We start from the raw sequence: 13,422 nt of genomic DNA on the forward strand, positions 1-13,422 counted from the left end.
AAAACTTTGGTCATGACCAAATCTCATTAAAAATAATCAATCATCAATATTTATTAAGACAGACATTTATTTTACTGACTGAAAGGAAAAACTGGGCAGCCTAAAACTTCAAGTGCATTTGACTTTCATTTTGAGAGGGAGTTTGATCATGACTCCATGAGAAGAAGGCTTGCTTGCTTTCATTTGTAATTATTTATATGTGAAGAAATAATTTGGGAATATTGTGTATTAAAGCCAAACTGTAGGGCTATCGAAAAGCCCTTGATGAGGAACCATCTCTAGAGAGCTTAAAAAATTATGAAAAGCTCTAATATCTCAGCTCCATCATTTTTTTGCACATAAAAGTATCTATTATAGGAGTCCACTACCACATGAAATAAGTTGCATTTGTTTTAGTTGAAAAAGAGAGCTAAAAACTTCCTGTGGATTATTGCAACAGTACAAGAATACAAGGTTGTTTATTTATCAACAACAACAAAAAATGGTAAAACAAATTGTGAAAGCAAAAGCTGGCTACAAAACCAGGGTTTTTGATAGCCTTTGCCTTATTTAAACATGTTACACGTTAATATGCCACAGTTGATAAATGCTATAAAGTGGAAGTTAGCGTTTGCTAGTTTACTTCAAACATCTCCCCCTACCCAGAGCACTATGGCAAATATGTATACATATAATCCATGCTTCTGCCTTCAAGTATCACAGTCTTGTGGTCACATAATCTTCATGGGTGACTGTGTCTGTGAGGTTCACATCATAGTCTATACTAGAGTCCTCTTCCTTTGCATGCTTCTCCTTTGGTATTATGGGAACAGTGTCCTCTACCACCACCTTCTCTGACTTGAAAGAACACACTCTCTTGCCCACCTGTAAACCCAGGCAGTCCGTATTCCTTTCTCGATGGTCCACTAATATACATTGTTCACTGAGACCAGGGATGTTCAAGTCACCCCGCGAAGCCAATCCTCGAGATTCCAGTTGAATATTTCTCTCCAGTGGTCTTTCGGCCTGTTGACGAGTAACTTCTTCTGAAACAGAAAAGATTTGGTTTGCATTTTGCTCAGCAGCGTTTTGTTTTGATCGTCTATGAAACAACCCGAAATTTTTTATATCGGTCACAAAATTCACTTTTCTCTGCTTCTCCCTGGGGGGCTCTTGCACCACCAGGGCAGAGCCATTGCTGATGTTGTGTCTTTCGGAGGCAATTGCTGCTGATCGGGGGTGAATCAGAGTGGTTAAATCAAACAGGCTGAAGTTCTTTCTCTTGTCCTTGCTACTACCTTCATTATCACTCTTTTCATCGGAGTCAGCGGAAATGGAGGGCTCCTTCGAAGCCTGAGCCGACTGTACCGTCGAGAATTTGCTTCCTCGTAGTAAACCCAGGACTTCAAAGCGGAAACTGGAAATGTCTTGCTTTAGTTCCTAAGTGGAAATGTAAAATGGAATATTAATCAGCCATTAGAAATGACAAATACTTACCATTTGCTTCAATGTGGATGGAACTGGGGGGTATTATGCTGAGTGAAGTAAGTCAATCGGAGAAGGACAAACATTATATATGGTCTCATTCATTTGGGGAATATAAAAAATAGTTAAAGGGAATAAAGGGGAAAGGAGAAAAAAATGAGTGAAAATATCAGTGAGGGAGACAGATCACGAGAGACTCCTAACTCTGGGAAACACACAAGGGATAGTGGAAAAGGAGGTGGGTGGGGGGACTGGGGTTACTGGGTGTGGGCACTGATGGGGGCACTTGACAGGATAGAGTCCCTGGGTGATATGCTGCATGTTGGCAAACTGAACTCCAATAAAGTGAAAGGATTAAAAAAATAATAAAATAAAAATAATTAAAAGTGATTTTAATTCACACACACAAAAACGTAAAATGACTAAACAGATAAACATCAGGAAACATCATGAGCACATTTCATATATGGCTCTAATGGGTTTTCACTCATTTTTTAGAAGATTTTATTTATTTATTCATGAGAGACAAAGACATAAGCAGAAGGAGAAGCAGGCTCCCTATGGGAAGCCTGATGGGGGGACTCTATCCCAGGACCCCAGGATCACAGGATGTCTGCCCTGAGCCGAAGGCAGACAATCAACCACTGAGCCACCTAGATGTCCCAGTTTTCACTCATTTTTAAGAGCTAGGATTCCACTGTGCTTCGGTTCTCTCTCTGGCACATGAATCATTTTGACACCCGCCTATTTCCCTGTTGGAGCTCAGTAGTAACAAGGAGACTTCCTCAGGTTGATGCAAAAAGAAACAAGAGTATACTGGATTTCTGTGGGACTACAGTTTCAAATCCTTCTTCTCCAAAATTTTCATCTACTTTCAAGTCACCTCTCATTCTCTCGGGGATGCATTTTTAGGAGATTTTTAATATTAGCACATTCTGCTGTTCAAAGAGCTATCTAAAATAAAATAATTAAAGTGGAGTCTAGCCTTCCAAGAGTTAGCAATTACCTTCTATTGTTTACTACCTTGGAGTTGAATTTATTTCAGCATCTGGGTCAGTTACTAAATCTTGCAAATTGCTTTAGATCAGACAACCTTTCATAGATTCTTCCTTTACTTTTATCTTCTTGGACAACTGAATTCTCAGTCCTAACCTAATGATGGCTTTCCTGGGGGCCTTCTGCCTCCAGCCTATCTCCCAAAGCACCATGGATCATTTAACTACAAAACTTGGATGTTGTGGTTGCAAAGAACATTTGGAATCCTGGACAACTTTCAATCTGTGCTTTCCATTTTGCAATTCATCTACCTTCTTGCCTCACCAGCTGCTTATCTTTATTCTCTTGTCAGATCTGCTGCTTTTCACTGTAAAAGAGTCTTCTGCAGGGTTTCTTTCTCATTTGTTTTTGCCTGTAAGATAGTATTGACTTTGCTCATTCTTCCAAAACCTTTAAGAACTCAGGCAAAATAGCAAAGGTATTTTATACACATGATGCAAGCATATATACTACAGGTATTCCACCTACCTCTTCTGATAGAATTAAAACTCAGGGAAAAGGCTAAGTTTGTAAGCTATAATTAAGGGCAAACCTTTCTGCTATCAAATTTCTGCTACCAAAGCTGTGCAGGGCATAAAGAGGGCTTTTGTTATTGTTTTTAGTATCTTAGTTACTAAATGCTTCAGGTTCAAATATAAGACTGAAACTTCAAAAACTAAAGCTCATTAGGATGTTACTAGGATCAGCAAGTCCAAATGCCACTTGGCATTAGGATTTTCTCTGCATCCAACTGTAAGTCCCCTCCATACTGAAGGTTAAAAATTCTTACAAACAATCTATTTTGAGAAGAAATTTCACCACTTAAAAAATAACCACATAAATAGCCTTGAACTTAAAAGTAAGAAGGAGTGCTTGGGTGGCTCAGTCAGTTAAGCATCTGGCTCTTAATTTTGGTTCCTCAGGTCATGATCTCAGGGTTGTAGGATCCAGCCCTACGTTGGGCTCTGTGCTTGGTGGGGAGTCTACCTTGAGATTTTTTTTCTCTCTCTCTCTCTCTGCTTTCCCTCCCTCACTTTTTCTCTCTAAAATAAATAAATAGAAGAAGAAGAAGAAGAAGAAGAAGAAGAAGAAGAAGAAGAAGAAGAAGAAAGAAGAAAGAAGAAAGAGGAGAAGACACATAGGGCTTGCTGGAACACCTGGCTGAGTTTCCAGTTCTGATTTTAAATGTGCTGTGTCTGGTTTTATGCTCTGCAGAACCCTCCTCTTGGTGATGAGGATGAAAATGATTACCTTAAAGTTCTCTTCTGTCAAACCTTCTTCAGTTTTGGCATCTCTGATCATTGCGGCAACGTATCGCTTCACCAGGTTCCTCATGACCTCCTGAGACACGTCAAAACACAATTGATATTCAACGCATAAATATGACTTTTCTTTTGAGTCAGTTCTGAAGAGGAGACTGGACTTCATTTTAATGCAAATTTCAAGATACAATAGAATATCTTACTTGATATTGGTGATGTCTCCTCAAATTATCAGCAGCCCGCCTCTGAAAAGGAAAGAGGCATTTACTTCTCAGAGTGATATGTTACCATTTTGGAAAATAATTCATTGTTCTTTTAATGGAGAATATATTTTTCTTCACTTCTCCAAAGTGACAATTTTACTAGACAATGAACAATAGCTAGAGTGCGTCACATTGTGGGACCCAGGAAGTTTAACCAAAGTCCCCTGCCCCTGGACAAGCAGCGCAGGGCTGACTCCATTCGGTGGCGCCGCCCACCCTGGTGCCGCCGCCGGGCACCCCCTTGCCGGAAACCGGCTGGTAACAATGTATCCCCGCCTTGTGCAGCCAAACCTGCGCGCGCGTCTGCCCGGAGCGATAGGCCAGCTCCAGTGGATCCTGCGGGGTAAGGGGTCATGCGGGCGGCCCCCTGCGCGCGGGCCCACAGGACTGGGCAACTTTCTGCCTATGGTACAATCCCACTGGCCACCGGCCCCTAGAGAGCGGCCACGCCTCTTAGCCTCGGGGCCAAGTCCCTGCTCCGCGGTGTCGGGCGCACTTGGACCCAGGCTCGAGCTTGTCCCAAACCCTCGTGTGTGTGCATCGGTGTCGGCTCCTCGGTGGCTTCTCGGATTCGCGATCTTGGGCACAACAACATGACTCAAAAGAATGAATGAACCAAAACAACAAAGTGCAAGGTTATAATCTCTGAGGCAATTAACATAGAGACAATTAACAATGATGGGAACTTGTTCTTTTAAATTTTTTTTTTTTTTTTAATTTATGATAGGCACACAGTGAGAGAGAGAGGGGCAGAGACACAGGCAGAGGGAGAAGCAGGCTCCATGCACCGGGAGCCCGACGTGGGATTCGATCCCGGGTCTCCAGGATCGCGCCCTGGGCCAAAGGCAGGCGCCAAACCGCTGCGCCACCCAGGGATCCCGGAACTTGTTCTTTTAATAGAAGGTGACAGAGAATTAGAAAATCATAACTAACATGTACCCCAAATCACCTGAAATAATTCTGAGACACAGATGAGACATATCAAATTAAAAAAAAAGGAATAAAAACAAAAATTCAATACGGTAAAAAGGTCACATGATAACAATATGAAGGTCTTCATGAGTATCAGCCTAACAAGATTGAGAATTTAGCCATGATACACAACATGTAATCAGGAACAGTGCTAGACCACTAACCTCCCCAACACTAAGTTCAATCAGATGTACAGTAAGAGGGATTGCCTCTTTCATGAGATGGCTGGATTTGACAAATAATAAGATTCTATTCAAACACAGGGCTCATGAATTCATCATTTTAAAAAATAAACGTAAGTCTCACTGTCCTTTTGAAAAGATCATTTGACGGTACAGCCAGAGTTAGCACAGAGTAGTGATTCTGGAATGCAGAATGGAGGGAGAGGATGATTAACGATTAAAAGAAAAGTCCACGATAAATTGAGTTAAATAATAAACGACACTAAAATATATAATTGCAGATTTCATGAGTATTCTAAAGATACTAGAAAAAACTATCATAATCCCCATTTTGTGCATGTTGAATAAATGTCAGTATTGATTCTTCAGGAAGAAAATTGACCAGATTAATCTAAAATAAAAATATTTCTCTAATAAAGGAATGAATTTAGTAGATTGTGAGAAAGCAAAGCAATAACATATCCAGGGTTTAAATAAACCTTTTGATCTTGTTCCTTACTAAATACTTAGTCCGATAAAATGGAATTCCAAAAAGAGTTGTGAATGCATCACTGTGAAATGAAATTAGGAAAAAAATAATTCAAAAGAAACTCTTTTTTCACTTTAGGGAATAGGAAGAAAGGCTTTTTCACTGGCCAAGAGAATAGATTTGTGTTGCATGATTATTAGTGGCTTTTAGGAACAGTTGAGATAATGCTTAACTTCCTAAAAGCCATTAATTATTTAAATACCATTCATTTTTACCTGAATCTTAAACACATTTTCAATGTAATTATGCTATTCACTAAAAGACTGGGAATTTCAAACTTACTACTAAATCAGGATATCTTGGAAAAAATATAGATAGCATGGGAATTTTACGACTGAGCCACAAGATGGAGGTATACGACTCCTATTGAGACATAGCTCAGCTGAATTCCAAAACAAAAAACACTCTGTAATGAAACAAGCCTTCCAGATCTCTTTAAATTTACTTCAAGTGGACACAAATACTAAAGCAAGCTGTATACCAAATTCTTTAACACTTTCACTACAAATATTGTACAGGAGACCCGTATTGCATGATTTAAGTAGATAGAAACTGAATTTAGTGTAGGATTTAGTCAACTCAAGTTTGATTACTTTGGGCTTCTATTGCATTTTGCTATTCTATTTTGGGCAAAAAAGCCAACAAAAAGTAGTGAGAAGAGAGCAATCTGAAGTCAAGATTTAACTTTAAACTTCCTTAATGCAAAATTAAAGCTAAGAATAACAGAATCAGAAAATTATTGAGTAATAAGTGAAAACTCTCATGATGCATCTTAGTACTGAAAAGAGCACAGACTGTCTTTTCTTCAGCAGAACCTATTCATAAACAAATTTAGAAATTTTAATACGAATATAAAAAGACCAAAGATTACACTTTAAAAACTAACTAATCTTGAGATTGATTTTTCTAGGGAAAATTTTTTTAAGAAGCAAAATAGTCTGACAGAAAGAGAGAACACAGTTTAAGTTCCCTATGATAACTTTCAGGAGCTATCCTATAGCCCAGATTTAATCTGAGTTAATATAGTTCATTGTTTTTGCCAACCACTGCTCTTCCACACCCACATGGTAATACTACGCAACTATCTTTAGTCTTGTGAGATTCTATCAGCCAACTGAACTTCAATATCCTAGGAAAATAAGAACAGATGAAGCTAACCATCTTCTGAGTATTGAAAACAAAAATGAATAATAAATTCACCAAATGATGGCCACTAAATTATGCAGCTCAGATATCTCTCATGTCTATGTGATTTCTCCTTTTCAGCACCATAGAACTGATTCCCATCGACCATTACTACATGCCCACATGTCTACTTTCATACTTTCTGAGAGATGGTGGGGTGTCACTTTAAGAATATGTACTTAAGGGTCACCTGGGTTTGAAGGGGGCTGAGCCTAAATAAGGAATTATCTGGAAGTCCTCCCCCATTCCCATTTTTTTTTTTTTGCAAGGCAAAGACCGATAATTTTGAAGATTAAATGAGATAAGAGATTTAAGACATCTATCACTAATGTTAACTAGCTAGTTCCCGTCCTCTTTCCTTTTTCTTTTTTCTTTTTGCCCTTTGCAATTAATTACATGATTTAACACAGGTTCTAAAAAATATTCTTCACTCATAAAACTTGTGGATAATTTGACACATATCAGGATTACCCCAGAGAAGTCAAAGAAGATGTACTTGTCTCTCTTTGTGTGATTTGCTTGGCATTTCATGCTTGAGGACAGCATTTACTTAGCAAAAGATTTGAATGTTTTTGACCTAGACAGTAGGGGTGTGAAAGTAAATTTGCATTTAAGTAATAGGGTGAGGGGATGGTTTTACTAAATATGGATAGATGTAGTGCAAATTCTGTAGGCATTTTTGTTTTATGAAGGCTCATTTTTTTAGAGCAATTTAAGGTTCAGAGCAAAATTGAGTTTTCCCATATAGTCCCCTACTCCACACACGCATAGCTTCTCCCATTATCAACATCCCTAACCCAAGTGGTACACTGTTACAATTGATTAGCCTACATTGATACAACATAATCACCCAAAATTCATAGTTTACATTACTGTTTACATATTGTATACTCCATGGGTTTGGACAAAAGTATAAAGACATGTATTCATCATTATGGTCTCCTATAGAGTATTTTAATTACCCTAAAAATCTTCTTCCTTGCCTATTTATCTCTCCTTTCCCTGCCCCCACCACCTCAATCTCTGCCTATCACTAATCTTTTTACTGTCTCCATAATTTGGCCTCTTCCTCAGAATATATTATATTATAGTTGGAATTATACAGCTGGAATCATATAGTACATAGTCTTTTCAGCTTGCCTGCTTTAACTTGGTAATATGGAGACTAGGTTTCTCTAGGTCTTTGCATGTGCCTTGATAGCTCATTTCTTTTTATCACTGAGTAAACAATACTCAAATGTCTGGATGTACCATAACTTATTTATCCATTCACCTACTGAGGGACATCTTAGCTGCTTCCAAGTTTGGGCAATTATGAATAAAGTTGCTATAAACATCCTTGTGCAAGATTTGTATGGACATATGTTTTCAACTCCTTTGTGTAAATGCCAAGGAGTGCGATTGCTAGATTGTATGGTAAGAATATATTTAGTTTTGCAAAAAACTGTCAAACTGTCTTCCAGAGTAACTTACCCTTATGTATTCCCATTAGCAACAGATGAGAGTTCCTATTGCTTCATATCCTTACTAGCATTTGGTGTCGTCAGCTTTCCACTTTTTGGCCAATTTATTTTTATTTTTTTATTGGAGTTTAATTTGCCAACATATTAGCATATACCCAGTGCTCATCCCCTCAAGGGCCTCCTTCAGTGCCCGTCACACAGTCACCCCAACCCCCTGCCCACCTCCCTTTCCACGACCCCTTGTTCACTTCCCAGAGTTAGGAGTCTCTCATGCTGTCACCCTCTCTGATATTTTCACTCATTTTCTCTACTTTCCCTTTATTCCCTTTCACTATTTTTTATATTACCCAAATGAATGAGACCATATAGTGTTTGTCCTTCTCCGACTGACTTAACTTCACTCAACATAATACCCTCCAGTTCCATCCACGTTGAAGCAAATGGTGGGTATTTGTCGTTTCTAATGGCTGAGTAACATCCCATTGTATACATAGACCACAGCTTCTTTATCCATTCATCTTTCGATGGACACCGAGGCTCCTTCCACAGTTTGGCTATTGTGGACATTGCTGCTAGAAACATCGGGGTGCAGGTATGCCGGTGTTTCACTGCATCTGTATCTTCGTGGTAAATCCCCAACACTGCAATTGCTGGGTCGTAGGGCAGGTCTATTTTTAACTCTTTGAGGAACCTCCACACAGTTTTCCAGAGTGGCTGCACCAGTTCACATTCCCACCAAGAGTGCAAGAGGGTTCCCCTTTCTCCACATCCTCTCCAACATTTGTTGTTTCTTGTCTTGTTAATTTTCCCCATTCTCACTGGTGTGAGGTGGTATCTCATTGTGGTTTTGATTTGTATTTCCCTGATGGCAAGTGAGGCAGAGCATTTTCTCCTGTGCTTGTCGGCCATGTCGATGTCTTCTTCTGTGAAATTTCTGTTCGTGTCCTTTGCCCATTTCATGATTGGATTGTTTGTTTCTTGGGTGTTGAGTTTAATAAGTTCTTTATAGATCTTGGGTACCAGCCCTTTATCTGATAGGACATTTGCAAATATCTTCTCCCATTCAGTAGGCTGTTTTTTAGTTTTGTTGACTGTTTCTTTTGCTGTGCAGAAGCTTTTTATCTTGATGAAGTCCCAATAATTCATTTTTGCTTTTGTTTCTCTTGCCTTCATGGATGTATCTTGCAAGAAGTTGCTGTGGCCAAGTTCAAAAAGGGTGTTGCCTGTGTTCTCCTCTAGGATTTTGATGGATTCTTGTCTCACATTTAGATCTTCCATCCATTTTGAGTGTATCTTTGTGTATGGTGTAAGAAAATGGTCTAGTTTCATTCTTCTGCACGTGGCTGTCCAATTTTCCCAACATCATTAATTGAAGAAACTGTCCTTTTTCCAGTGGATAGTCTTTCCTGCGTTGTCAAATATTAGTTGACCATAGAGTTGAGGGCCCATTTCCGGGTTTTCTATTCTGTTCCATTGATCTATGTGTCTGTTTTTGTGCCAGTACCACGCTGTCTTGATGATCACAGCTTTGTAGTATAACCTGAAATCTGACATTGTGATGCCCCCAGCTCTGGTTTTCTTTAATATTCCCTGGCTATTTGGGGTCTTTTCTGATTCTACACAAATCTCAAGATGATTTGTTCCAACTCTCCATGGTATTTTTTTTTTTAAGATTTTATTTATTTATTCATGAAAGACACACACACACAGAGAGGCAAAGACAGGCAGAGGGAGAAGCAGGCTCCATGCAGGGAGCCTGCGCGGGACTGGATCCCTGGTCTCCAGGGTCACGCCCCGGGCTGAAGGTGGCGCCAACCCGATGAGTCACCGGAGCTGCCCAATTAGTGACATTATTAAGCATTATACAGTAGAATTATCATCAACAATCCCTAGTATGCTTGCTATCTTTTTGTTGGGTAAAGATCAATTGACCTTCAAAGGAATTTCCTCTCATAGGGGAGGGTATTACATCTTGTAATTATTACTGGAAATGACTGGGAACAGAATGGACCAATCTGTGTTCATAAAAATAATTTAATATTTTGGAAAAAAATATGCATTTTAAGTTAGCAGTTTTCTTTGCAAATTATGTCAGAAACCTAGCACCGTGTGGCTCTCCACGTGGGTGCCCAAGGCACACCTGTGTGCCACACTGGCCTACCTCACCCTTTGCAGGTTCCTCTTGATTAGCTGGGACAAGATAAAGGCAGTATTTGGATCACAGAACCAATGATAAAGGAAAAGACTAAAGGAACCTCTGCTGCCATGCGGGAACTGTATTTCCTCAGAAGTGTCAGGTTGTTTTAGAGCAGGAAGGGTTTTGCAGCTCTGAAAGAAAGGGCTCTGGGGAATCAGCTGTGACATTTCCTCACTCTATCTCTGGTTGTCTGCAGGTCCACCATGTGGAATGTCAAGCTCACCTCACATAGCCGGTTCCCTGCAGTCAATCGTCAGTGCCCATCTCTCTCACTTCCCCTCTAGTTTTGGTCTATCACTGATATTGAGCCCATGAATTATGCCCTTTATCCTTTGCTTTGCTTGGTGAATCCTTTAAGGGATGCAGCTTGCTGTATTCTTCTCCTTTTAAAAGTGAGTAAAAAGGCAAGGGGACATTCCAAGATGTGAATCCCTTTTAATAATTGCAGTTTGGCTCATTTATAGATGGAGCTACATACTGTTCTCTATACGCATCCTTTCCAAGCATCTAAAAAGCAACAACACAAAATCCTTGAATGTCATCTTGTCAAACCAAATATTCAGGGTTTCACTCTTGAAACACCAAGAATATCAAATAATTCATTCTTCCACATTCCTACCTCAGAAAAGTAAACTTCATCAAGAGGTACTGGAAGCAAATTTTATAGCAGTAAATTAGGGATTCAGAGGGTACTCATGCATGAATACTATCACATCTGTAAGATTTGTTGTTAGGACTACTGAAAGTCATGAAGATTAAGCAACAATATATTTTGATAAATTATCACTAAAAATACAGTGTGAAAGCATGTACTATTGGCACTTTTCCTTTAGTGATGATAGCTGGTGCTAATCCGTTCACTGTTTCTAATTCTCTTGCAGTGACTTAACTGAGTGTATGTATGTGCAACTGGTCAGGCAAGAGTATTCAATCTGTAGTTCCCAGAACTAATTGATGCTACATGGCCCTAACAGACATGGTGTTTCATATTTTCCTCACTATGTTGTGCTCCAGAGAAAACCAGAAAGTAGAAAACATCAGTCTAAGGGAGTTAAAATCATTTCTTATAGTTTTGTCAAAAGACTTCACATTCTTTACTTCAGCATATTGACCTATTAAGCAGCATTCCATCTTAGAAACCTGGTTTATGGCATTGAAATGCTTCATATTAATTAAATACTTTGGCATCAACATCTTTTTATTTTAATTAAATGATCTGAACCTCTTGAACAGTAAGTACAAATGTCGATTTTGTTTGCATTTAAAAAGCTGTGCTAGATAACAGTGCTTTATTCAACAGGAGTTTCTAATTAGAGTTACAAGGAAATGCTTGTTAAAATAGAGATTCCCGATAATTCTAACATGCACTAGAATTAAAACACTACAAACCAGTGTTTTATTTTTTTTAAAAGATTTTATTTATTCATAGAGATACAGAGAGAGAGAGAGGCAGAGACACAGGCAGAGGGAGAAGCAGGCTCCATGCAGAGAGCCTGACTTGGGACTTGATCCAGGGTCTCCAGGATCACACCCTGGGCTGCAGGCGGCGCTAAACCGCTGCACCACCGGGGCTGCCCCCCCCCCTTTTTTTTTTTAAGATTTTAAACCAGTATTTTAATATGGAAAGGAGAGTTTGCTGATAAAATGGGGTTAAGCTAAAAACTGGACAAGTAATAATATTAAAACCAAAAGCTACATGTTTTTTATTTTATTGACCTCTTAATAGGCTGCCTATTTGGTGGGATTTTCATAATTTCCCAGAGACAAGACATTTCTCAACAATGGGTGTGTTTTCTACAAAGAAGGTTTTGTTCAATAAAGTATTTCTACTTCATTTATGTTTCCCCCTTTAAAGCATTCCAAATGAAAGGTTAGTTTATCTGGATCTCCCAATCACCGGTAAAGGAAGTCCAAAGTTAAAAAAAATTAATGAGGGATCCCTGGGTGGCGCAGCGGTTTGGCGCCTGCCTTTGGCCCGGGGCGTGATCCTGGAGACCCGGGATCGAACCCCACGTCAGGCTCCCGGTGCATGGAGCCTGCTTCTCCCTCTGCCTGTGTCTCTGCCTCTCTCTCTCTCTCTCTCTCTCTGTGACTATCATAAATAAATAAAAGTTTAAAAAAAATTAATGAGTTTTCAGGGCTAGCTGTATCAGTATTGCCCAGAAGCCATAAATAGCAAGATAAAATCACCAATGCTGGGCAAAGTGGCCAGTGCAGCCACCCTGAAGAGTACTGGTTGCAGGATCTGCCTGGGCATGAGAAGGGAAGGAGCACCAGTGGGACATTTGGGCAGCTGCTGGGTAACAAGTGAATCACAAGTCGGAAAGGTTAGAGAAAATGCCTCAGAGTGCATAAACTCTATCTCCAGTTTAGCATCAAAATTCTGCTTCAAAATGTGGCCTAAATATAAACCAGTTGAGATGCAAACAGAAGGTAAGCCAGCCTGTGAAAGGAAGGTTTTAGATACAAGAATCTGAGAGGGAGCTGAAAACAATGATAGGATCTGCAAGAGCTATTGAGAAAAATGTAAAGATACATACGTTTTCAACATGGAAGGCATCTTTGCATCATTATTAGATTTTTCAGGGAATCAAGAGAGAGGGTGACAGAAAGCACATTGATTTGGGAAACAAAAGATCCGGTTTTCCCCCAGCTGTCACCAAGGGACACTGGGCAAGGTAAATAAGTTCTCTTTGAGAAGAAGCGGTTGAGCTAAATGATTTCTATGGTCCCTTTGAAGTGTAATGCGATATTCTAAGCCATACCTTGGTTATACAGAGTGATTGTCACTGGTACTTCAAAGTCACTTTTTAATTAATGACAATGTGTATATCTCCTTGTCTTCATTTGTCTCCACTAATGAACTGTCA

General features: G+C 39.5%; 1 protein-coding gene across 1 annotated transcript in view; it reads right to left on the reverse strand.

Moving 5' to 3' along the window:
- Positions 1-397: 397 nt before the first annotated feature.
- TRPC4 (transient receptor potential cation channel subfamily C member 4) overlaps positions 398-13,422 on the reverse strand; it is a 206,870-nt gene continuing 193,845 nt past the window's right edge. The window contains exons 9-11 of the mRNA XM_055317339.1: positions 3,965-4,006; positions 3,751-3,840; positions 398-1,419 (exon numbers count right to left, since the gene is read on the reverse strand). Coding sequence (XP_055173314.1) covers positions 697-1,419; positions 3,751-3,840; positions 3,965-4,006 — 855 coding nt within the window. The 3' untranslated portion in view covers positions 398-696. The remainder of the gene's footprint in view (positions 1,420-3,750; positions 3,841-3,964; positions 4,007-13,422) is intronic.

The sequence above is a fragment of the Nyctereutes procyonoides genome, unplaced genomic scaffold (genome assembly GCF_905146905.1).
Source record: "Nyctereutes procyonoides isolate TBG_1078 unplaced genomic scaffold, NYPRO_anot_genome, whole genome shotgun sequence".
NCBI lineage: Eukaryota > Metazoa > Chordata > Mammalia > Carnivora > Canidae > Nyctereutes > Nyctereutes procyonoides.